General features: G+C 36.2%; 1 protein-coding gene across 1 annotated transcript in view; it reads right to left on the reverse strand.

The window, feature by feature from the left end:
• Positions 1-26,137, reverse strand: part of CTNNA3 (catenin alpha 3) — a 1,789,288-nt gene that overhangs the window by 1,627,185 nt on the left and 135,966 nt on the right. Inside the window, exon 4 of the mRNA XM_064594691.1 lies at positions 11,437-11,603. Coding sequence (XP_064450761.1) covers positions 11,437-11,603 — 167 coding nt within the window. The remainder of the gene's footprint in view (positions 1-11,436; positions 11,604-26,137) is intronic.

The raw sequence follows: 26,137 nt of genomic DNA on the forward strand, positions 1-26,137 counted from the left end.
GAGTTCCCTTGCATGTGACAAGTCACTTTCCTCTTGTTTTTCACTCTCTCTTTGTCTCTGACTTTCGACAATTTGATTATAATGAGTCTTGATGTAGATTTCTTTGGATTCTTTTTCAGGGGTGTTTCCACCTATTTGGGGTATTTTCAGTCATTTTTTCTTTGAATAAACATTCTGGTCCTTTTTATCTCTTCTCCTTCTGGGACTCCCATAAATGCACACATTAATCTGTTTAATGGTATCCCATAAATCCTTTAAACTGTCTTGTTCATTTCTGTTTCTTTTGCTCCTCTGACTGAATTATTTCCAATGACTGGTCTTCAAGTTTGCTGAACCCTTTTTTTCTTATCCTTTTTTTTTGCCTTATCTAGTCTGCTATTAAACCTCTCTAGTGAAATTTTCAATTCAGTCATTGTGTTCTTTAGCTCCATGATTTCTGTTTGGTACTTTTTATATTTTCTATCTCTACTGAAATTCTCACTTTGTTCATGCATTGTTTTCTTGACCCCAGTGAGCATCCTTATGACTGTTATTTTGAATTCTCTATCAGGTAAATCATGTAACTCTGTTTCATTAGGATTAGTTTCTGGAGATTCACCTTACTTTGTTTAGAACAACAATGCCTGATTCTTCACTTTGCTTGATTCTCTGTGTTGGTGTCTGCATATTACACAAAGTAGGCACCTTTCCTAGTCTTCATTGACTGGCCTCATACAGGAGAAGACCCCCAACAACAGGCCTGGCCTCTACCAACTCTCTCCTTCCCTAGGGGGAAGAAGGCTGTTATGGTTCTGGTCTGCTTGATGTGTGCTGAACCATGGAAGTGTGAAATGGGCTGTGGCATCTACCTGTCTAAACCTCCCTCTCCTAGATTATGCTAGATCCAGCAGAGCTCCAAGACTAGCAAGATGGAAGCCAGTCCTCAGAGGGCCTCCCTCAGAAAAGTTGGAGTGCTGAACCATGAACCAACCCCTTCCCTCCACTTGAAAAAGCTGGAGCTAAGGTTTCTTCCTGATTGTATGGTGCTCTGCCAGGGGCAGGGACTCCAGTGAGATGTCCCAAATCTCCTTACTGAGGCAAGAACTGAATACAAACTTAATGATTCTTCATTCGGTTGAGCTTTCAACTGAATCACAAGGTCCCAAAGATTTGAGATCAAAGGTTTGAGTTGACACTATAAACCATTCCCCAAGAGATGTCATACAAACCTATTGATTCCTCTAATGTTTTTCTTTTTTATTGAAGTATAATTAATATACAGTGTTATATTAGTTTCAGATATATAATACAATGATTCAGCAATTCTATTTATTTCTCAGTGCTCATCAAGATAAGTACACTCTTAATTTCCTTCCCCTATTTCACCCATCCCCTCACCCAATGCCCCTCTGGCAATGAACAGTTTGTTCTCTGTATTGAAGTCTGATTTTTTTGTCTCTTGCTTGTTCATTTGTTTTGTTTTTAAATCCTGCATAGAGTGAAATCATATGGTATTTGTCTTTCTCTGACTGACTCACTTCACTTAGCATTATACCCTCTAGGTCCATCATGTCATTGCAAATGGCAAGAGTTTTCTTTTTTTATGGCTGAGTAATATTCTATCAAGTATGTGTACACACATACATACACACACTACATCTTCTTTATCCATTCATCTATCAATGGACACTTGGGTTGCTTTCATATGTTGGCCATTATAAATAGTGCTGCAATAAACATAGGGGTGCATATATCTTTTTGAATTAGTACTTTTGTTTTCTTTGGGTAAATTCCCAGTGGTGGAACTACTGGATCATATAGTATTCTATTTTTAATTTTTTGAAGAGCCTCCATCCTGTTCTCCACAGTGGCTGCACCAATTTGCATTTCCACTAACAGTCCACAAGTTCATTTTCGCCACACCCTCACCAACACTTGTTATTTCCTGTGGTTCTGGTTTTAGACATTATGAAAGGTGTAAAGTGATATCCTATTATGGTTTTGTTTGACATCTGCCCTAGAAGCATTTTTCTAGATAATATGTCTCCTCAAGTAAGGGATACAAAAGCAATATTAAACTACTGGGACTATACCAAAATAAAAAGCTTTTGCACTGTGAAAAAAAATCAAAACAAAAAAGCAGCTTATTGAATGGGAAAAGATATTTGCAAAATATATCTGAAAAGGGGTTAATATCCAAAAGATGTAAAGAACTTATACAACTCAACACCAAAAAAAAAAAATAATAATCTGATTTAAATGGGCAGAGAATCTGAAGAGACATATTTCCAAAGAAGATATACACAACAGACACATGAAGAGATGCCTAATATCACTAATCATCAGAGAAATGCAAATTAAATCCTAATGTTTATTTCTTGAGGCTTTCCAAATCTATCTCTTGTCTTATTTGCTCTCATGAGCTCTAAACATATCTTTCAGTATCTATTATCTCTCATATGTGCCTCAAGTCCAATATGTCTAAAAACCTATCAATAGCTTCTCCTCTATATAAAACTGAAAACCAAGGTCTTCAGTGTCCAACCAGATTCCTGAAAGGCCACTTGATGCTTCCCTTTCCATCTGAAAAGATTCCAATCACTTTTTTTTTTAATTTTATTTATTTATTTGACAGAGACAGAGATAGCGAGAGCAGGAACACAAGCCCCGGGAGTGGGAGAGGGAGAGCAGGCTTCCCGCTGAGGAGGGAACCCGATGTGGGACTCGATCCCAGGACCCTGGGATCATGACCTGAGCCGAAGGCAGACGCTTAACGACTGAGCCACCCAGGCGCCCTCCAATCACTTTTTAATTGTAGATTGTTCTTCCTTCATCTCTCTCATTCATTTTCTATCCCACCCAATCACTTCACAACCAGATGACAGCATCAACCTAATCACTAGCCTCTCTGCCTCCACTCTGGCCCCCTTGTTCACTGCTGCCAGTGTAATGGTCCTAATATGCAAATCTGCTTATATCATATCCATGCTTAAAATTATTTACTGGTTCCTCCTTAGCTTTCAGACTATAGTTTAACTTTTTAACATAGCACACAGGCCTTTCACAAGTAGGTCTAGGCCTACCTCTCCACCTTCAATTTTTTTTCATTTTTAAACATTTTGTTTGTTATTTTATTGAGTTTTGAGAATTCTTAGTAAATTCTGGGTATAGGCCAATCATTATATAAATGGTTTGCCTATATGGTCTTCCAGTCTGTGGCTTGTCTTTTCATCTCTCTCTCTCTCTCTCTGTCTCTTCTGAGTATAGGTGACACACAATATTACATTTGTTTGAGGTATACAACATAGTGATTCTTCATCTCAGCCCTCAGAAGGGTTACAGGTCTTTGAGCATGTACTGTTCCTGCAGTTAAAATGTTCCCTCCACCACTTTCTTTATCTAGTTAACTCTCCAAACTTGGCCATGCATTCTTCACTCAAAACACTTTCCCTTGATAGAACTGCCATCATGCCTCCATAATACCTTACACCAACTTCTATCATAGTAACTTACATTAATTTATGTCTTAAATTCTAGGAGAAAAGGACTGTGGTATTACTTTTCTAAATTTGAATCCCTAGCACACAGTAGTGATCGGCACAGAGTAGTGCACAAAAACCAACCATTTGCTGAATGGATTAATTAACTAATCAAATTGGAGCTACCTGGAATGATGCTGGTTCTTTTTAAAGTTAAATTTTTACATGGTTTAAATTTCCTTTGTCCCTAAAGTTTTCAATATAAAATTCAGCACAAATCCAGTGATTTGTATCTTATTTGTCTCCATTTTATACTTCCTCCATTCCATCTTCAATACCAGTCTCATGACTTCATTTTTCTTTAAACCTTAATATCTCTGTATATATTTTGCCTAGGATCTTTTGCAGAATGTACTTGGCTTCTAATAGCTCTTAATAATACTGTAATTTCTCTCCTTATAAACTGCTGATATTATTAATAAGAAGAAGTTTTAGAAAGTCTTTTTGCTGGTATACCTGCCTTTTAATAATAGAGGGAGGCTTCAAAAATCTCAGCTACCGCTATGGTAATGTGTGATTTTTCTGTCAACATTATGAATATTCTTCATATTCAGAATCATTTGTTCAGTGTAGTAATGCTTTATAGCAATCCATGTAGAAAATATTAAAGATGTAGTTCACATAAGAAGTTATTACAAACTAGACCCATTTCTTATAATGACATTGGTCTATTTCCTAATCCAAAGGTACCCACATTTCCATTAAAAAAAACTCTAGTATGACAAATGGAAAAAGTTGGAAAACTTAGTTCAACTCGGGAGTCAAATTTATTTCCCTTCATTTTTTAGGAATAAGGGCAATATTGCACTGTACGAGTCAAAAGAGCAAAGTACCATGGTGGCAAAAGGTAGGACAGGAAAAGGGAAGAAAATAAAAGAGAACACCAGTTCTTGCCAGGTAGTGTACATATTATATCATTTAATCTTTTTTTTTTTTTTAAGATTTTATTTATTTATTTGACACAGAACCAGAGAGAGAGAGAGACAGAGCAAGCACAAGCAGGGAGAACGGCAGGCAGGGGAGAAGCAGGCTCTCTGCTGAGCAAGGAGCCTGCTTCTCCCTCTCCCACTCCCCCTGCTTGTGTTCCCTCTCTCACTGTGTCTCTCTCTGTCAAATAAATAAATAAAATCTTTAAAAAAAAAAAAAACAAAAAACATAACCAATACCAAAAAAGAAATTTTCAATTTCCAGGGAAAATTATGAATAGTGGTAATAAAGCCAAACTGCCTTTCCAAATTCCTATAATTAATTTAATATTGAAAGTTCATCATTTTTTTCTCTGTACTCTCTTACCTTTGATTTGGACCTATTTCCCAGAGAAGAAAACATGTATTCCCTTAAGGAACTAGATGACTTTAAAACTACCAAATCAGGGGTGCCTGGGTGGCTCAGTTGGTTAAGCAACTGCCTTCAGCTCAGGTCATGATCCCAGGGTCCTGGGATCGAGCCCTGTATCGGGCTCCCTGCTTGGCCAGAAGCCTGCTTCTCCCTGTCCCACTCCCCCTGCTTGTGTTCCTTCTCAAGCTGTCTCTCTCTCTCTCTCTCAATTAAATAAATAAATGAAATCTTCAAAAAAAAAAAAAAACCTGCCAAATCAGGAATTTTTGAGGTACTTAATTATATATCAATTCTGTGTTGGTTGACACTATTTTTCTATCGAGAATTACTCAGTGAACCATGTTTGCACTAGTTGGTGATCTCAGTCTATGTCCTCATATATGCTTGATCATGATGATCATAATTGCATTTTTGGAGGCAGTCTCAGTGGAAAGAAGATAATTTAATAAAGATAAGAAAGCATAAGGAAGTCCGGAAATGTATAGCTACAGACTATCCATCAAGAGTTGAGTAATATTTCATTGCCCTGACATCTAAAGGGAAATATACCACAATAAGGATGAAAAATTCTATAATTGAGGAAAAAAATCATTGTAAGGAAGAAAAGAGTAAGGCCACAAAAGAAGACATTGGGATAGCAGAGAATTTCCTTGGTATTATGTAACAAAAAATAAATTTAAAAATGTAGCAAGGAATTGTGTAAGAGTGTTGGGGGGAGCCCAAAGTGAGCAGAAGATTGCATGAAATAGTAAGATAGAATTGGAAAAGAGAAGAGGCACGCCTTTTTCCATTATATTTCAAACAAGAGCAAGAAATAAAAATATGGCCCACTGCTTTTGAAAGAAGAGTGTGTGTCCAGAAGAAGAAATCTATACCTGCAAAGTTGATGCTCTCCCCCTAAAAAACATCTATAATACATTATTATGTAGTAGGATATATGTGTATATGTATGTGAGAGAGAAGAGAGATAGCTGACTACAGAATTCTTCTTAGGGAAAAAATTATCCATACTAGCAAAATACCTTAAGGAGTAATTTAAGGTAGAAAGTGATATAGAGAGGGGCACCTGGGTGGCTCAGTCGGTTAAGCATCTACCTTCAGCTCAGGTCATGATCCCAGAGTCCCAGGATGGAGCCCTGCATTGTACTCCCTACTCAGCGGGGAGTCTGCTTCTCCCTCTGCTTCTCACCCCACTCGTGCTCTCACTCTCTCTCTCTCCCAAATAAATAAATTTAAAATCTTTTTAAAAAAAAGGAAGAAAGTGATATATGAGGACAAAAATTAGCAGATAGAAACTGCATTCAAATGAACAGGAATTTTAGGGTGTGAGAGAGAAATAAAGAGAGTAGATGGGGAAAAGGAGGTGAAAGAATAATGAGATAAAGTTGCTAAAGAATTTTGAAGATATCTAATATACAAATTAGAGCCACTTAGAATATAGTGTTATACATAGAAACCCCTCCCTTCTACCTTCCCAAATTTCTATAAGGTTTGCCATATACATAAATATGCCTTGTCTGGGAGTACTGGAGTGTGTGTGTGTGTATGTCAAAATCAAGGGGGAAAGGTCAATTTCCAATTATAGATTAAGATACTATAAAATAGAGATAGGAAGACCATTCGTAAACTAAAGGATTTCAGTGGAAGTAAAAGCTTGGAACCAGAGATGACCCTGAGAATATGAACCCCAGAGAATTTGCAGAAATCTTGGGGAGAACATTATAGTTGATAGGACATAGAATTAGGGTTCAAGCCAATTATATCTGTATCTTAAGGGCAAGGAGATCCCAGCAGACAAGTGATTTACAGCCATAAGTAAGTGGATTATGAGTAATTTAAAAATGAACGTAAAAAAACATAAAAAGAAAAGGAATGAAAGCAAGCAAGGAATGGTCACACTTGGAACTCGTATGGGGTTATTAAAAGTAAGTTGTGCCAATCTAACCTCATTTCCTTTATAGCTGGGGTTACTAGCCTGATAAATCTACATCTTGATTTCAGCAAGACCTTTAAGAAAGTGCTTAATGATAAAATAAAGAAACATGGTTTATACAGTAGCCTAATAAAGCGAGTTTGAAGCTCATTTTAACAACTTTATTCAAAATGTGTTAATGTCTGATGTTATTTGAAAGGAAGATCTATCACTGTTTTCCATGCTACTAAATTTTTCATAAATAATCTGTTTTTTAAAAATCTGAAAATGATACCAGGTTAGGAGGTAAAGACAAAATCAAAAGTCAAAAAGATCTGAATGGACTATAACAAAAACCAGAATTAACAGAATTAAATTCAATGAATAGAAATCTAACATCTACCTTTACATATAAAAAGATAAAACTAGTATCAGAGGAAGACCTGAATTGAGTAGGTTGAGTTCAGAGATTTGGAGATTTTAACTGCTCACAAAATCAGTATGAACAAACAGCATGACAAGGCTATCAAAATAAGGTAAGATAATGTTAGATATTAAATCAAAGAGGTAATTCAGTATATTATAGAATGTCACATCAGAGATTTTTTTATTTCAAGATATTTTGATTTCAATATTTTATGGGAATTACCTATAATCTAGAATATGAACAGAAAAGGATTTACTGAGATGATTTTAGGGACTTCTATTTCTTATATTGACAAATCAGTAATTCAGTCTAATCCTCCTGCTGAAGAAAACTAAGATTGATGAAATATAAAATACTTTATCTTAAAAACATCTAAGAGCTAACAAAACAGGAAGGAATTTCTTGAGATGAGTTCCAGAAAAGGTAATGTTTAGCACACAAAGATAGCCACTCACATTAGAACACAAGATACTCTGAGGAAAAAAACTAGCAAGTCCAGACACTAAACTTTTCAAATTTTAAACATGCTTACCATGTTCAAGTACTTCAATATCAAAGCTGGAAAAACCTCAGCAGGAAACTGAAACTCATACAAGATATGGAAATTTTGAAGTATTCAGAATAGTCTGAAACTGTCATATAAGGGCTCAAGGGTCAAGAAATTTTTAGCATAGGTAAAAGAGACAAATCATAAATAAGTCCTAAGAATAATCATCACTTATTTGAAAAATGCCTTTTCCTACTACCTTGGTTCTATGTTGCTCAAGAAAGCAAAACTAGAAGCAGTGAATGGAAATAGCAGGAAGGCAGCTTTAAGCTCAGTTTGAGAAAAACGTCTCTAACAATTAGAACTGTCCAAAGTCAGGTTCACTGTCTCACAGAATTGAGACTGTTATTACCGTTAGACACTTGTGTATTGCACATTGTATTGTAGGAAGGAGTCTAATCTACATCCATAGGATATTAGACTATAAGGGCCCTGACGTTTCTCCTCTATAATTTTTTAATCCAAGTAGAAATTTAATATAACCATAAATATTATTAGAAATACAGAAATATTCCATGGGGCTCCAGAGTGGCTTAGTCAGTTAAGCATCCGACTCCTGATCTCAACTCAGGTCTTGATCTCAGGGTCGTGGGTTCAGGCCTCACACTGGACTCCACAATGAGCTTGGAGCCTACTTAAAAAAAAGAAAAAGAAATATTCTAAACCACTATTTCCCAAAGTATGGCTGAGAAAGTTCCAGGATTAACATATTATAAAAGAGTCCTAAGGTTAAAAAATTGGGGAAACTCTGGGTTAAGCAAAATTAAATACATTTCTTTGCTTCAATATTTATCACCAACTTTATTTTTTTTATTTTTTTTTAATGTAAGCAGAAACTCATTTCTTTTTTATTGTTATGTTAATCACCATACATTACATCATTAGTTTTTGATGTAGTGTTCCATGATTCATTGTTTGCGTATAACACCCAGTGCTCTATGCAGTACGTGCCCTCTTTAATACCCATCACCAGGCTAACCCACCCCCCCACCCACCTCCCCTCTAGAACTCTCAGTTTGTTTCTCAGAGTCCATCGTCTCTCATGGTTCATCTCCCCCTCTGATTTTCCCCCCTTCATTCTTCCCTTCCTGCTATCTTCTTCTTCTTCTTTTTTTTTTTTAACATATAATGGATTATTTGTTTCAGAGGTACAGGTCTGTGATTCAACAATCTTACACAATTCACAGCACTCACCATAGCACATACCCTCCCCAGTGTCTATCACCCAGCCACCCCATCCCTCCCCCACCCCACCACTCCAGTAACCCTCAGTTTGTTTCCTGAGATTAAGAATTCCTCATATCAGTGAGGTCATATGATACATGTCTTTCTCTCATTGACTTATTTCGCTCAGCATAATACCCTCCAGTTCCATCCACATCATTGCAAATGGCAAAATTTCATTCCTTTTGATGGCTGCATAATATTCCATTGTATATCTATACCACTTCTTTTTTTTTTTTAAGATTTTATTTATTTATTTGACAGAGAGAGACACAGCGAGAGAGGGAAAACAAGCAGGGGGAGTGGGAGAGGGAGAAGCAGGCTTTCCGCCAAGCAGGGAGCCCAAAGCTGGGCTCGATCCCAGGACCCTGGGATCATGACCTGAGTTGAAGGCAGACGCTTAACGACTGAGCCACCCAGGCACCCCTATACCACTTCTTCTTTATCCATTCATCTGTCGTTTGACATCTTGGCTCTTTCCATAGTTTGGCTATTGTGGACATTGCTGTTATAAACATCGGGGTGCACTTACCCCTTCGGATCCCTACATTTGTATCTTTGGGGTAAATACCCAGTAGTACAATTGCTGGATCATATGGTAGCTCAACTCTATGGTCAACTAATCTTTGACAAAGCAGGAAAGAATACCTAATGGAAAAAAGACAGTCTCTTCAACAAATGGTGTTGGGAAAATTGGACAGCCATATCCAGAAGAATGAAACTGGACCATTTTCTTACAGCATACACAAAAATAGACTCAAAATGGATGAAAGACCTAAATGTGAGACAGGAGTCCATCAAAATCCTAGCGGAGAACACAGCCACAGGCAGTGTTCTTTGCCCTTGGCCACAGCAACTTCTTACGAGACATGTCTCCAGAGGCAAGGGCACAAAATCAAAAATGAACTATTGGGACTTCATCAAGTTAAAAACCTTCTGCACAATGAAGGAAACAATCAAAAAAACTAAAAGGAAACCTACAGAATGAAAGAAGATATTTGCAAATGACATATCTGATAAAGAGTATCCAAAATCTATAAAGAACTTATCAAACTGAACACCCAAAAAACAAATAATCCAATTAAAAAATGGACAGAAGACATGAATAGACATTTTTCCAAAGAAGACATGCAGATGGCCAACAGACACATGAAAAGATGCTCAACATCACTCATCATCAGGGAATACAAATCAAAACTATAATGAGCTATCCCTTCACACCTGTTGGAATGACTAAAATCAACAACTCAAGAAACAACAGGTGTGGGCAAGAATGCAGAGAAAGGGGAACACTCCTGCACTGTTGGTGGTAATGCAAACTGGTGCAGCCACTGTGGAAAACATTATGGAAGTTCCTCAAAAAGTTAAAAATAGAATCACCCTATGATCCAGCAATTGCACTATTAGGTACTTAGCCAAAGAATACAAAAATACAGATTCGAAGGGATACATGCACCCCAATGTTTATAGCAGCATTATCAACAATAACCAAATAATGGGAAAAGCCCAAATGTCCATCAACTAATGAATGGATAAAGAAGTTGTGGTGTGTCTGTATGTATATATATATATGGTGTGGTGTGTCTGTATATATATATATACATACAAAAGAATATAACTCAGCCAAAGGAAAAATGAACTCTTGGCATGTGCAACAATATGGATGAAACTAGAGAGTATTATGCTAAATGAAATAAGTCAGTCAAAGAAAGACAAATGATTTCACTCATACATGGAATTTCAGAAACAAAACAAATGAACAAAGGGGGAAGAAAGAGAGAGAGAGGCAAACCAAGAAACAGAGTCTTAACTGAAGAGAACAAAAACTGAAGAGAACAGAGGGGTGGGGGGGGGAATATGGCTGAAATAGGTAATGGGGATTAAGAAGTGCACTTGTTAAAAAAAAAAAAAAAAGGAGTGCACTTGTTGTGATGAGTACCAGGTATTGTATGTAAGTGCTGAATCACTAAATTGTATGCCTGAAACTAATATTACACATATGTTAACTGGAATTTAAATAAAAACTTTTTAAAAATTTAAAATTTTTAAATTTTTAAAAATGAAACAATTGAATAAACAAAGTAACTTCTGGCTTTGTTCTTTTAAGTAGACAAGAGTTGCACAACTGAATCATCTTCTACTGGGTGACATTAAGAAATGAGGGTGAGGACGCCTGGGTGGCTCAGTTGGTTAAGCGACTGCCTTCGGCTCAGGTCATGATCCTGGAGTCCCTGGATCGAGTCCCGCATCGGGCTCCCTGCTCGGCAGGGAGTCTGCTTCTCCCTCTGACCCTCCCCCCTCTCATGTGCTCTCTCTCATTCTCTCTCAAATAAATAAATAAAATCTTTAAAAAAAAAAAAAAGAAAAAGAAATGAGGGTGAGGCTGCATGCACTAGGATTGATGCCAGTTTCAGAAAATGGAATTAGAAGTGAGAACAATGCCAAGGTAAACAAGCCATCTTTTACTTACAGCTGACACGTGCTGCAAGAGACACATGACATCTATCATGTCTGCAAGGATGAGGAGTCTGGTAACTGCAGCCAACAAGGCACGGGCAGCTTGAACCACAGCCTCCCTTTTGGGGAGATAACAGGGATCATCTGCAAATCTCTCAGCTGATACTTTCAGAGCTTCACCTGAAAAACACAACCCAAAATAATATACTTTAAGTTTCAGCTATACCAGTTTAAGCATTTATCATCCTAATTCCAAGTACATTCCATGACTAAGCATAATATTAAAATAGTGTCTGTTGACATTAGAATACTGTCTCTTAATAAACAATGAAGTTTAAAATTGACACTTGTTTTTAATAAATGCTCTGGAGTTTAAGAAGCATGGTAACATTTTCCTGCAAGAGAACTGTGCTCAATTGACTAGCAACATCTAGTAAAATTGCTGTCAACTTCTGCATTTGCTGAATCTCATTTGTTGTAAAAGTTTCATTACTACAACTTCAGTTGGAAACAATCTTGTTTATAAAAATAAGGTAAATCTTCATTGAGTTACTTTCCAAGTCAGTGTTAGAAAAGAACAGGACAGGAACTCTCTGATAAAAGTTTAACATAGGCAGATTTATCCTAAACTGTCAATATAATAACCTACATCATGAACTTAGTCACAGAAATTATATATCATAGTACATAACTGTTAGAAAAATATGCCTAAAATTTTTAAGATTTTTCATTGAAAATACATCTTAAGATAAAAACAATGTGTACTCATTCATTTTTAAAAGTTCACAGTTCAAGGAGTCCAAGATGGCAGAGGAGTGAGAGACCTTAGTTTCTTCTGGTCCAAGGAATTCAGCTAGATAGGTATCAAACCATTCTGAACACCTGCAAACTCAACCAGAGGTCTAAGAAAAGAATACCTGCAACTCTACAAATAGAAAAGACACACTAGACATACAACCACTTTCTGAAAGAATGACAAGATGGAAAAACTCAGCTCAAAAAAGAGAACAAGAGGCAGTACTGACTGCCAGGGACCTAATCAGTTTGATATAAGATTTCCAGAATAATGATTATAAAGATACTAGCTGGGGTTGAAAAAAATACTAAAAAGACACTAGAGAATCCCTTTCTGGAGAAATAAAAGAACTAAAATCTAAACAACTGAAATCAAAAAGGCTATTAAGGAGATGCAATCAAAAATGGAGGCTCTAACTGCTAGAATAAATTAGGCAGAAGAGAGAATTAGTGGTATAGAAGACCAAATGATGGAGAATAAAGAAGCTGAGAAAAAGAGAGCTAAACAACTACTAGATCACGAGGGGAGAATTCAAGAGATAACTGATACTATAAAGCAAAACAATATTAGAACAATTGGGATCCCAGAAAAAGAGGGGTGGGCAGAAGGTATATTGGAGCAAATTATAACAGAGAACTTTCCTAAGCTGGGGAAGGAAACAGACAATCAAGTCGAGGAGCCACAGAGAGCCCACCTCAAAATCAATAAAAATAGGTCAACACCCCGACATATAATAGTGAAACTTGCAAATCTCAGAGACAAAGAAAATCCTGAAAGTAGCTTGGGACAAGAAGTCCTTAACCTGCAAGCGTAGAATCATTAGACTGGCAGTAGACCTATCTACAGCCTGGGCAGGCCAGAAAGGACTGGCATGATAAATTCAGGGTGCTAAATGAGAAAAATATGCAGCCAAGATTATTTCATCCAGCTAGGATGTCATTCAAAATAGGAGAGATAAAAAGCTTCCAGGACAAACAGAAACCAAAAGAATTTGTGATCACTAAATCAGCCCTGCAAGAAATACTAAAGGGGATCCTTTAAGTTAAGGGTAGAGCCCAAAAGTAACATAGACTGGAAAGGAACAGAGACAACATACAAAAACAGTGACTTTATGGTAATACAAAGGCACTAAATTCATATCTTTTAATAATTACTCAATGTAAATGGGCTAAATGCCCCAATCAAAAGACACATGGTATCAGACTGGATGAAAAAGCAAAACCCATCGATATGCTTCCTGGAAGAGACTCATTTTAGACCCAAATATACCTCCAAATTTAAAGTGAGGGGGTGGAAAACCATTTATCATGCTAATGGACATCAAAAGAAAGCTGGGCAACTCTTATATCAGACAAATTAGATTTTAAACCAAAGACCATAATAAGAGATGAGGAAGGAGAGGAAGGATACTATATCACAATTAAAGGGTCTGTCCAACAAGAAGATCTAACAACTGTAAATATTTCTGCCCCTAACATGGGAACAGCCAATTATATAAACCAATTAATAACAAAATTAAATAAACAGATCAATAATAATACAATAATAATCGGGGATTTTAACACCCCACTCACTTCAATGGACAGATCATCTAAGCAGAAGATCAATAAGCAAACAAGGCTTTGAATGACACACTGGACCAGATGGATGTCACAGAAATATTCAGGGTATTCCATCCTAAAGCAACAGAATACACTTTCTTCTTGAATGCACAGGGAACAGTCTCCAGAATAGATCACATATTGGATCACAAATCAGGTCTCCTATGTTTATATGTATAAATTTATATATGTAGATTTATATGTATGTTTTAATGTATTTTATAAATATATTCACATATTCATATATATTAATATATAAAGAAAGATTTTCTGTCATAAGAAAAGAGACACTTCCTATGTTATAAATGGAACATACAGTAGATATAGGTATAGATCCTTTTCACAAATATTATCATACTATAAAAACTTTCTACAATTTGTTTCTTCACTTATCAATTTATTTTCTTTTCACATTGGCATATAAATGACCAGGAAACATTAAAGTATTCACAGTAATTAGCCATGTGGGTTCTGATGCTGTTCTGCTTCAGTATCTGTCCTACAATCTCAGACAAGTCACTTTACTTCTTTATATTTTCCCTGGTAAATGGAGCTAATAATAACAATACCTATGAAAATTAAATAAGACGAGCTTAGTAAAGACTTGATTAGCTGTTGTCATTCTTTTAATTATTTTTAATACTTGAATAAAGTTACATCTTATTGATCTACTATAATTTATTTTACTAGGCCTCTATTAAACACATAGATCATTTCCAAATTTTTCCTATTTGAAACAGTACTGCAAAGATTGACACATATCTTTGCATACATGAACAAACTTAGTTGGAGGATAAATTCTTAAAAGTAGAACTGCTGGGGTGCCTGGGTGGCTCAGTCGGTTAAGCAGTTGCCTTCAGCTCAGGTCATGATCCCAGGGTCTTGGGATCAAGCCCCACATCAGGCTCCCTGCTCAGTGAGAGCCTGCTTCTCCCTCTCCCTCTGCCAGCCACTCTGCCTACTTATGCACTCTGTCTCTCTGTCAAGCAAATAAATAAAATATTTTTTTTTTAAAAAGTAGAACTGTTAAGTCCAGAGGCAAATGAATTTTAAGTTTTGATACATATTGCCAAAAAATTCTCCAAAACACAGCCATCTCACCAACAATATATTAAAGGGCCTGTCTTATCTACTCTACTCCATGAATATTTTAGTTTTTATTTATTCATGAACTTTACCATAATAAAAATGAAATGAATTATTTTTATTAAATATAACAAAGAATAGTGTTCCTTATAATGGACAAAGCCTGTGAAGAGGGTCTGAGACTGTCTCAACAATATATCATATTTAGTTCTCTTAGCAATATCAAGTTAGGAAGTCAGACTATTAAGTCAGACACTTAAGATCAAATTCTTATTTGCCTCTTCTAGCTCTGAGACCTTGGATGCTTAAATACTTACAGTGTCCTCCTCTAAAGAAAAGGGATAAAAATATTACTTATCTCACAGTGTTTCTGGGATGATTAAATGAGATATAATTCATAATACATATTTAGCACCATATCTGAATATGGAAAGCAGTCAACAAATAGCTGTTATTTCTCAGGAAATTTCTAGTAGGTAAATTTTTAAGTGTGGAAGTTTCCCTTCCATTTCTATTTTGGGTAACAGTTTCAGAGGAATAGGTATTAACTCTTCTTTATATGTTTGGTAGAATTCCCCTGGGCTGCCATATGGCCCTGGACTTTTGTTTGTTGGGAGATTTTTGATTACTGATATAACGTCTTTGCTGGTTATGGGTCTATTCAAATTTTCTGTTTCTTCCTGTTTCGGTTTTGGTAGTTTATATATTTCTAGGAATTTATCCATTTCTTCCAGATTGCCTAATTTGTCGGCATATAGTTGCTCATAATCTTCTATTGTTTATATTTCTGTAGTGTTGATTGTGATCTCTCCTCTTTTATTCATGATTGTATTTATTTGGGTCCTTTCTCTTTTCTTTTTGATAAGTCTGGCTATGGGTTTATCAATTTTATTAATTCCTTCAAAGAACCAAATCCTAGGTTCATTGATCTGTTCTACTGGGGTTTTTTTTCTATATCATTTATTTCTGCTCTAATCTTTATTATTTCCATTCTTCTGCTGGCTGTAGGCTTTATTTGCTGTTCCTTTTCTAGCTCCTTTAGGTTTAATGTCAGGTTGTGTATTTGATACTTTTCTTGCTTCTTGATGTAGGACTGTACTTCCCTCTTTAGACCAGCCTATCTTCAACTCTAAATCAAAAGACTAATGAGAGTCACACCAGTCAGAATTGGCTAAAACAACACAAGAAATAACAGATGTTGGCGAGGATGCAGAGAAAGTGGAATCCTCTTACACTGCTAGTGGGAATGTTGGTGGGAGTGCAATCACTCTGGAAAATAGTATGGAGGTTCCTCAAAGTTAAAAATAGAACTACCCCATGATCCAACAATAGCACTACTAGGTATTTACCCAAAGGATACAAAAATACTAATTCAAAGAAATACATGCACCCCGATGTTTATAGCAGCATTATCAACAATAGCCAAATTATGGAAAGAACCCAAACGTCCATGGACTGATGAATGGATACGGAAGAGGTGGAAGGGAGGAGATAAGATGCAGAGCAGTAAGGGGACCCTAGGCTTCCCTCAGCCCTTGAACACAGCTAGAGCAACATCAAATCATTTTGAACAACTAGAAAATCAATCTGAGGGCTAAGAAAACAATCTGCACAATTGGTGGAAGAGAAAGTAGCAGATGCGAGGTTCAAGAGATGTGAACTGGGGAAGAGAAAAGCCATGGTGCCACAGAGAGGAGGGATCCCTTTGTGTAGAGAGAAGTCAAGGAAAGAGGGAGAGAGCAAGAGCAAGAGCAACAAGTAGGGTTTGTACAAGAGAGATAAACCTAGACATAATGACCAGATGGAGTAATTCTCCCCAAAAGAAAGATCAAGAAATAACAACCAGGGATTTGCTCAAAACAGATATAAGCAACATATCTGAATAAGAATTTAGAACAAAAGTCATAAGAATACTAGCTTGGCTAAAAAGAAGCATAGGAGACACCAGAAAAACCCTGGCTGCAGAGATAAAATACTTAAAAACTAGTCAGGCTGAAATAAAAAGTGCTATAACTGAGATGCAAAACCACCCGGATATAATCACAATGAGGATGGAAGAAACAGAGGAATGAATAGGTGCTATAGAAGATAAAATTATAGAAAATAATGAAGGGGAAAAGGAAGAAAGAAAACTATTAGATCACAAATAGAGACTTAGGGAACTCATTGATTCCACAAAGCACAATAATATCCATATCATAGGAGTCCCAGAAGAAGAAGAGTAAGAAAAAGTGACAGAAGGTATATTTGAACAAATTGTAACTGAGAATTTCCCTAATCTGGGGAAGGAAACAGGCATTCAAGTCCAAGAGACACAGAGAACTCCCCTCAAAATCAACAAACACAGGTCAACACAAAGACATATCACGGTGAAATTTGCAAAATACAAAGATAAAGAGAGAATTATGAAAGCAGCTAGGGACAAAAGGTCCTTAACCTACAAGGGTAGAAACCTAAGGTTAGCAGCAGACCTGTCCACAGAAATTTGGCAAGTCAGAAGAGAGTAACATGGTATATTCAACGTGCTAAATGGGAAAAAATATGGAGGCAAGAATACTATATCCAACAAGGCTGTCATTCAGAATAGGAGGAGAGAGGGGTGCCTGGGTAGATCAGTCAGTTAAGCATCTGACTTTGGCTCAGGTCATGATCTCAGGGTCCTGGGATTGGGCCCCACATGGGGCTCCTTGCTCATGGGGAGTCTGCTTCTCCCTCTTCCTCTGCCTCTCCCCTCACGTGCATGCACGTGCACTCTCTCTCTCTCTAATAAGTAAAATCTTTAAAAACATAAATTGTTATTTAAAAAAAAGAATAGAAGGAGTGATAAAGAGTTCCAAAACAAGCAAAAACTAAAGGAGTTTATGAACACCAAACTAGCTCTGCAAGAAATATTAGGGGGGACCCTATGAGTGGGAAAGAGAGACCAAAAGCAACAAAAACTGGAAAGGAACAGAGATAATCTATAGAACAGCAAATTTATAGGTAGTACAATAGCACTAAAATCATGTCTATCAAAAATTATTCTGAGTGTAAATGGACTAAGTGCTCCAATCAAAAGACACAGGGTATCAGAATGGATAAAAAAACAAGACCCATCAATATGCTACTTATAAGAGATGCATTTTAGACCCAAACACACCTCCAGATTGAAAGGGAGGGGGTGAAGAACCATCGATCATGCTAATGGACATCAAAAGAAAGCCTGAGTTGATGGACATTGGGGAGGGTGTGTGTTGTGGTGAGTGCTGTGTATTGTGTAAAACTGATGAATCACAGACCTGCACCCCCGAAACAAATACATTATATGTTAATAAGAAAATATATCTATAATAAATAAGTAAATAAGTTCCAGCTGCTTAAAAAAAGAAGAAAGCCTAAGTAGCTGTACTTATATAAGACAAACTAGACTTTAAACCAAAGACTAATAAGAGATGAAGAAAGGCAGTATATCATAATAAAAGGGTTTACCCAACAAAAAGATCTAACAATTATAAATATTTATGGCCCAAATCGGGAGGACCCAAATATATAAATCAATTAATAACTACCATAAAGACACTCATTGATAATAATACAGTAATAGTAAGGGACTTCAACACCCCACTTACAACAATGGACAGATCATCTGAGCAGATCAATAAGGAAACAATGGCTTTGAATGATACACTGGACCAGATGGACTTAACAGATATATTCAGAGCATTTCATCCTAAAGCAGCTGAACACACATTCTTTTTGAGTGCATGTGGATCATTCCCCAGAATAGATCACACACTGGGTCACAAATCAGCCCTCAACAAGTATAAAAAGATTGAGATCATACCATTTATATTTTCAGACCACAATGCTATGAAACTTGATGTCAACCACAAGAAAAAATTTGGAAAACCACAAGAAAAAATTTGGAAAACCACAAATAAATGGAGATTAATGAACATCCTATTAAGGAATGAATGGGTTAACCAAGAAATTAAAAAAGAAATAAAGACAACACATGGAAGCAAATGAAAATGAAAACACAACTGTTCAAAATCTTTGGGATGCAGCAAAAGCAGTCCTAAGAGGAAAGTATATAGCAATACAAGCCTTTCTGAAGGAACAAGAAAGGTCTCAAATACACAACCTAACCCTACACCTAGAGGAGCTGGAGAAAGAACAGCAAATAAAGCCTAAACCCAGCAGGAGAAGAGAAATAGTAAAGATGAGAGCAGAAATCAATGAAATAGAAACCAAAAGAACAGTAGAACAGATCAATGAAACTAGGAGCTGGTTCTTTGAAAGAATTAACAAAATTGATAAGCCCCTTACTGGACTTATCAAAGAGAAAAGAGAAAGGACCCAAATAAATAAAATCATAAATGAAAGAGGAGAGATCACAACCAACACCACAGAAATACAAACAATTATAAGAGAATATTATATGCCAACAAATTGGGCAATCTGGAAGGAACGCATTCCTGGAAACATATAAACTACCAAAACTGAAGCAGGAAGAAACAAAATTTGAATAGATCCATAACTATCAAAGACATTGCATCAGTCATCTCCCAACAAACAAAAGTCCAGGACCATATGTCTTCCCAGGGGAATTCTACCAAACACTGAAGAAGAATTAATACCTATTCTTTTGAAGATTTTCCAAAAAATAGAAATGGAAGGAAAACTTCCACACTCATTCTATGAGGCCAGCACTACCTTGATTCTAAAACCAAAGACCCCACTAAATAGGAGAATTACAGACCAATATCCATGATGAACATAGATCCAAAAATTCTCAACAAAATACTAGCAAATCTAATCCAACAGTACATTAAAAGGATTATTCACCACAGTCAAGTGGTATTTATTCCAGGCCTGCAGGAGTGGTTCAGTATTTACAAATCAATCAACGCAATATACCACATTAATAAAAGAAAGTATAAGAACCATATGATCCTCTCAATAGATACAGAAAAAGCATTTGACAAAATACAGCATCCTTTCTTGATAAAACCCCTCAAGAAAGTAGGGATAGAAGGAACATACCTCAGCATCATAAAGGACATATATGAAAGACCCACAGGTCTGCTTCTCCCTCTCCCACTCCCCCTGCTTGTGTTCCCTCTCTCACTGTGTCTCTCTCTGTCAAATAAATAAATAAAAATCTTTATGTGTAAAAAAAAAAAAAAGACCCACAGATAATACCATCCTCAATGGGGAAAAACAGAGCTTTTCCCCTAAGGTCAGGAACATGACAGGGATGCCCACTATCACCACTGATGTTTAACATAGTACTGGAAGTCCTAGGCTCAGCAATCAGACAACAAAAAGAAATAAAGGCATCCAAATTGGCAAGGAAGAAGTCAAACTTTCACTCTTCACGGACAACATGATACTCCATATAGAAAACCTGAAAGACTCCACCAAAAAACTTCTAGAACAGATACATGAATTCAGCAAAGTTGCAGAATACAAAATTAATGTACAGAAATCTGTTGCATTACTATACACCATTAATGAAGCAGCAGAAAGGGAAATCAAGGAATTGATCCCATTTACAATTACACCAAGCCCACAGGATACCTGGAATAAACCTACCCAAAGAGGCAAACTATCTGTACACTAAATATGTAAATGAACATTATTCAACTTTCCTTAAGAAACATATGTTGTTCCCTATATAATACAGCTCCATCCTAGGCATCCAAGATATAGAGATTGATGCAATGAAATTTTGCAGCCCAGTAATTTCACAAATGAGAGCTAACAAACACTGATACAATCTAAGCAGGGCTCAAGCAGAGACCTGTACAAAGTACTAAGAGGCATAGAGAAGGACCCACCTTAGCCTGAGGTGTCAGAAGACGCAGAGAGAAATGTTCAAGGTAAGAGCAACATGTTCCAGCTATTTATTATCAAACATAGCTGGTTTATATAATTTAGCCATTTCACTGTCAAATTGTCTTGTATCAGGAAAAAATTGGCTATTTTCCTAATAGAAAAAAAGTACAAATCCCTATTACTTTACGTATGTTATAAAGTCTACACATGAGGAGTCTATTCTTTAGAAATATCATTCCCAATCTTTTAATCCTTTTACTCTGAAGTTTAATGAATAGGAAATTTCAACTTTAAAATACATACAAATAAAGAACTATATCTTTCCTTCAAGAAATCCCACTTCATAAAAGCAACTTGCTAAAGCTCTTGAAAATACCCCAAGAACTTGGTTCAGGTTTTTAATCTTCAAAAAAAAAATGAGTTATGAAATGCCTGCTTGAATAGTGTACTGAAGTATATATAAAGATATATACAGGTATATCTTGTACATATGTAAGTGTAATATGTGAAAACATCTGAATATACAAAAATCTGATATATAAAAAGTTTATATGATCATATAAATAAACTCCAGAAGTAAAAAAAGAAAAGTTATTGGCTTTATAAATAGACACATTACAAAATATTCTTCACTTCATAAAAGATACTTGCATGGTTCTTTTAAATAGCAAGTTCCTTTGCCAGATTCAAAAGTACAACTACACTTTCTAAAACTGATTGTATTGATTATAAACTTCAAAACCAAGAAAACGCTGTATAAGCAAAACATCCAGAGGAGAAAGGGGAACAACCAAAATGAAAAGGAGCAAACACGAAAGATCGAATTTCCTCCAACTTTTATAATGAACATTATATTTATTATTCAATTAAGATTTCTAGTATATGTGTCTGGCTACCCTTCTGTGTTTTAATATACCATACCATGTAACATGCAGTAATGTGTATTAATTGATTCAATATATAATACCATACTCCAGTATAATGGAGTTCCCAGGCTAAGACTGGGCACTAGGGGTTTGGTTTTATTTGTTTTTAATTGGGAAATAGCTGGGGTGCCTGGGTGGCTCAGTCGTTAAGCGTCTGCCTTCGGCTCAGGTCATGATCTCAGGGTCCTGGGATCGAGCCCCGCTGCTCCCTGCTCGGCAGGAGGCCTGCTTCTCCCTCTCCACTCCCCCTGCTTGTGTTCCCTCTCTCGCTGTATCTCTCTCTGTCAAATAAATAATCTTTAAAAAAAAAAAAAAAATTGGGAAACAGCCATTTGAATTTAAAAACTCCTAAAAGGTAGGAGGCTGAATTTAACTGTGGAGCAGATAGATTTTTTTTTTTTTTGGCAGAGAAAAGAGGATGACTTCAACTAGGTCCTAAACTTACACAGATTTTTTTCTCTAAAAAAAAAAACAGGGGCGCCTGGGTGGCTCAGTCGTTAAGCGTCTGCCTTCGGCTCAGGTCATGATCCCAGGGTCCTGGGATCAAGCCCTGCATTGGGCTCCCTGCTCAGCGGGAAGCCTGCTTCTCCCTCTCCCACTCCCCCTGCTTGTGTTCCCTCTCTCGCTGTCTCTCTCTCTCTCTGTTGAAAAATAAATAAAATCTTAAAAAAAAAAAAAAAAAGACCTTGTTTACAATGTTTGAGAGTTTTTACTGCAAGGGGCAAAAGTGTTTTGTATATCAAAGGAAAACCTTATCGTGGCAGAGCCAAAGGCCAAAATGCTAGCCACTGCTGTGTGGACTCAAGCTTGAAAGCTACAAGAATATCAGCAGCAGCTACAAGGACATCAGCAAGACCTATGGACTCAGAATATAGCTGCATACAGTAGCCACTGTAAAATACTGGCTGTGTTTTATTTCCCTTTCATTATCTCCAAACTCCCAGTAAAGTCTTACTACAAGGTATAATTTGGTTCCAGCCAAAGCAGAGTAACTAAACCAGATTTCTTTCCCACCTGAAATGGACAAAATAGATGAAAGAACAGTTGTGAAGGCACTTGGCATCCAGCAATAAAGGACAGCAATCTTTGAAAAATGGGAAGCAAGCAACATGAGCCCTTTGATAGCCCTTGCTTATTGCCTTGAGAGACTTTCCAGGCCACAGACAGGAAGGGAAAATTAAGACAGCCTGACAAACTCTCTGAGCTGAAGAGACAGAACTAAAGGTCCACAGAGATTATGGCAGCTAAAGTACACAGAACAGAGAATAAGAAAGAAGAGAGATATACAGAGAGAACTCCAAAGATTTGCAGAAGCCCCCTCTTGAGTATTCAGCTGAATACTAATCAATGCATACATGGGAAGAAACTATCTAAGGCTAGGAAAAAAAGCTATTGAAAAGGATTTAAGGTAACTAGTTGGCACTCACACAGCGCTGGAAATAGTGTTTGTTCCCACCACCAGAATGGAAAACTTGATGACTTATGGGATACGGGGTAGAGTACATAGAAGAGCCTTGCCTCAATAGCAGGGAATAATTAGCCCTAGACTGAGCATTGCCCCAGTACCCCCTAACAAAGGAATTCAGAGAAAGCAGAATTTCTACCCTCAAGGCATTAATCATACATCAGAGCATAGCTGTGGCCAGCTAATGGCAACAGGAGGACAGCATGTTGAGTTAACTAAAGTAAAAGGTCATAGGCAACTTGGCACTGAGTCCTGCACCATTGAGAACAATCAAAATGAGCTGGGAAATATTTTGATATGGCTAATTCTATAAAATTATGGATGTTTATAAAATATAAAATGTGATGGGGATCATTTCTATAAAACTGAAGGAAACATTTCCTCACATCATAGTTAGGATATAGTAGAAACTCTAAGACCTTCTCTTAACCATCTCTCTAGATTCATCAACTCTTTTTATTCCCTCTCAAACATATTAATGATCCCTCCTTCCTGCTCAATACCAAAGGATTATCTCAAGTATCCTGGAGTTCTTCTGCTCCCACTAATTGAAGTATACCAAGAGCCTATCAGGAAAAAAAAAAAAAGACTCAGTTTGTTCCATAACCTTTACATGTCAGTTGTAATTATAATTATGTAATTTTAATGGATATATAAGCTTATCAGGTAATAGTATAAGAAAAGATCTGTTATTTCTTTGAAAATTAATTTAAATGCTTGGAGACAATAAAAATGAGTTACAAAAATTGTCAAATTGAGTCTGGATGAAAAAAATGGTAAAAGTGGGGGCAAAGTGAAGGAGAAAATTATAAAATATCAAGAAGGATTATTCAGTTTGGTAGCTTCTCAACTGTCATTAAGTTCTCCTCCATAAAGACACCAAAACTGGAAATCTTACTCAATGTACTTTGGGTGCTGTTTAGGCAAAAAGAATTGTATGAGATTCAATCAACAGACCTATACTAAAAATGGGAGTTGGCCCAACATCAAGAAATTAGCTAACATTTATATTTCACCCATTAAGATAAAATAAAATATTTAAGGAGTGTGTCTATGTGTAGAAAAATAAATGAACTTTTCAACTCCAATAATGAGAACAAACATATCTTAAAGCAAATATTGTGTTGTATTGTAAAACACTGGAAATAGCTTAAATTGCAATTTTACTTAGGCAAACTTGAATTTTACATTTATATGTAAAAATACATTAGTTCACACAAAAATATTAATGCTTTTTATGTGTAAAATATTTTACACAATATATCTATAAACTGTCCATATAATAAATTTCAATATAAAGGGAGCTTTTAAAATAGGGCTAATTAATGACACTTCAAAATTCTGAGAGAATGATGAATTACTTCTAAAAGTTGCCTTTTAGACAATTATAATGACAAAATAATTTCATGTCATATGTAAAATTGATGATAATTTTAAGGTAATAAAATATATAAAATATCTAAGATTATAATTCCTATATTATCTCCAAGTATTATGAGTATCATGTATTTAAAGCTATTTATAGTAAAACAAAGTGACAAGAACACATAGCTATCCATATTTTACAATGAACAATATAAAAAGATAATAGTATGGATTTACAACTTAATTAAATAGTCAAACTTTGACTGGAACAGCTTCCCATAATTGCTATCTATTGCATTTATTTCCAAACACCCTATTGATTAATATGCCACCAATAAACATTTCTTTAATATTATTCTTGATGTCAATTTAATTCTTTTGAAGGGAAAAACTAAATCTTACAACTAATATGTCAGACTAAAGTTAACTATCCATTATTTTTTCCAATATTTCATTTTCTCCCTAAATATGAGCAAGCTTGGTTTATTATATTATGCTGAATTAGCAATGATTTCTATCTTTGATTTTTTTCATATCTGGTAAAAAAAAAATCTCATCATGCTTTGAAATTAGGAATGACAATATTATCATTTTTTTCTAAAAAATGATACCTAACCTTTACAAAGGGCTCATTCACTTATACAACAAATATTCATTCAGCAATACAGTATGCAAAGCACTATGAAGTATACAATGATGACTAAAGCATGGTCTCTGCCAGGTATCCCCAAGTAGGAAAACAAACTATTTCAATGAGTGGTTGTAAATGTCAGCATCTTCAGATATATTCCTATATAGTATAATAAAACAGAATTCCACAGCACCTACTCAAAAAAAAATACATACACATGATAATAATCCTCAATATGCACAATTCCTAAAGCTTTCACTAGTATTTTATAAATCCTTAAAAATGAATTTTAAGAGTCTATGAGTTGCTTTCAGGGTTCCAGTTCAAGATGGTGACACAGTTGGGTACTGAATTTATCTCCTCCTGTGGACACTTCAAATCTACAGCTACATCCAGATCATTCCCTCTGAAAGAAATCCAGAAACTAGCTAAATGACTCCTACATGCCATGAGAACAAGAAAAAACCCACAATGGGGCGCCTGGGTGGCTCAGTTGGTTAAGCAACTGCCTTCGGCTCAGGTCATGATCCTGGAGTCTGGATCGAGTCCCACATTGGACTCCCTGCTCGGCAGGGAGCCTGCTTCTCTCTCTGACCCTCTCCCCTCTCATGTGCTCTCTCTCTCTCTCTCTCTCTCATTCTCTCTGTCTCAAATAAATAAATAAAATCTTTAAAAAAAAAAAAAAAAGAAAGAAAGAAAAAACCCACAATGAAACAGGTAGGAAAGGCCGACACAATCTTGCCATAAACCCCACCTCTGTGTGACAACACACAATTGGAAGAAAATTCACAACCTCCAGCTTCCCCAAGAAGTGAATGGTTTAGACCCAATATCTAGTACCCCAACTTTTAAGACTTTCACCTAAGGGATGAGCCTCCAAAACACCTAACTCTGAAAGCCAACAAGGATTGCATCTACAAGACCCACAAACTAGAGTAAACAAAGAAACAGTTTTTAACGAGTTCATGAGGATTCACCATGACTATTTCCTCAGAACTCAGTGCAGAGGCAGCATACTGAAATA

Source organism: Mirounga angustirostris, unplaced genomic scaffold (assembly GCF_029215605.1).
Source record: "Mirounga angustirostris isolate CCGP_5_RB_7025 unplaced genomic scaffold, mMirAng1.0.hap1 SCAF_6, whole genome shotgun sequence".
In the NCBI taxonomy this organism is placed as follows: Eukaryota; Metazoa; Chordata; class Mammalia; order Carnivora; family Phocidae; genus Mirounga; species Mirounga angustirostris.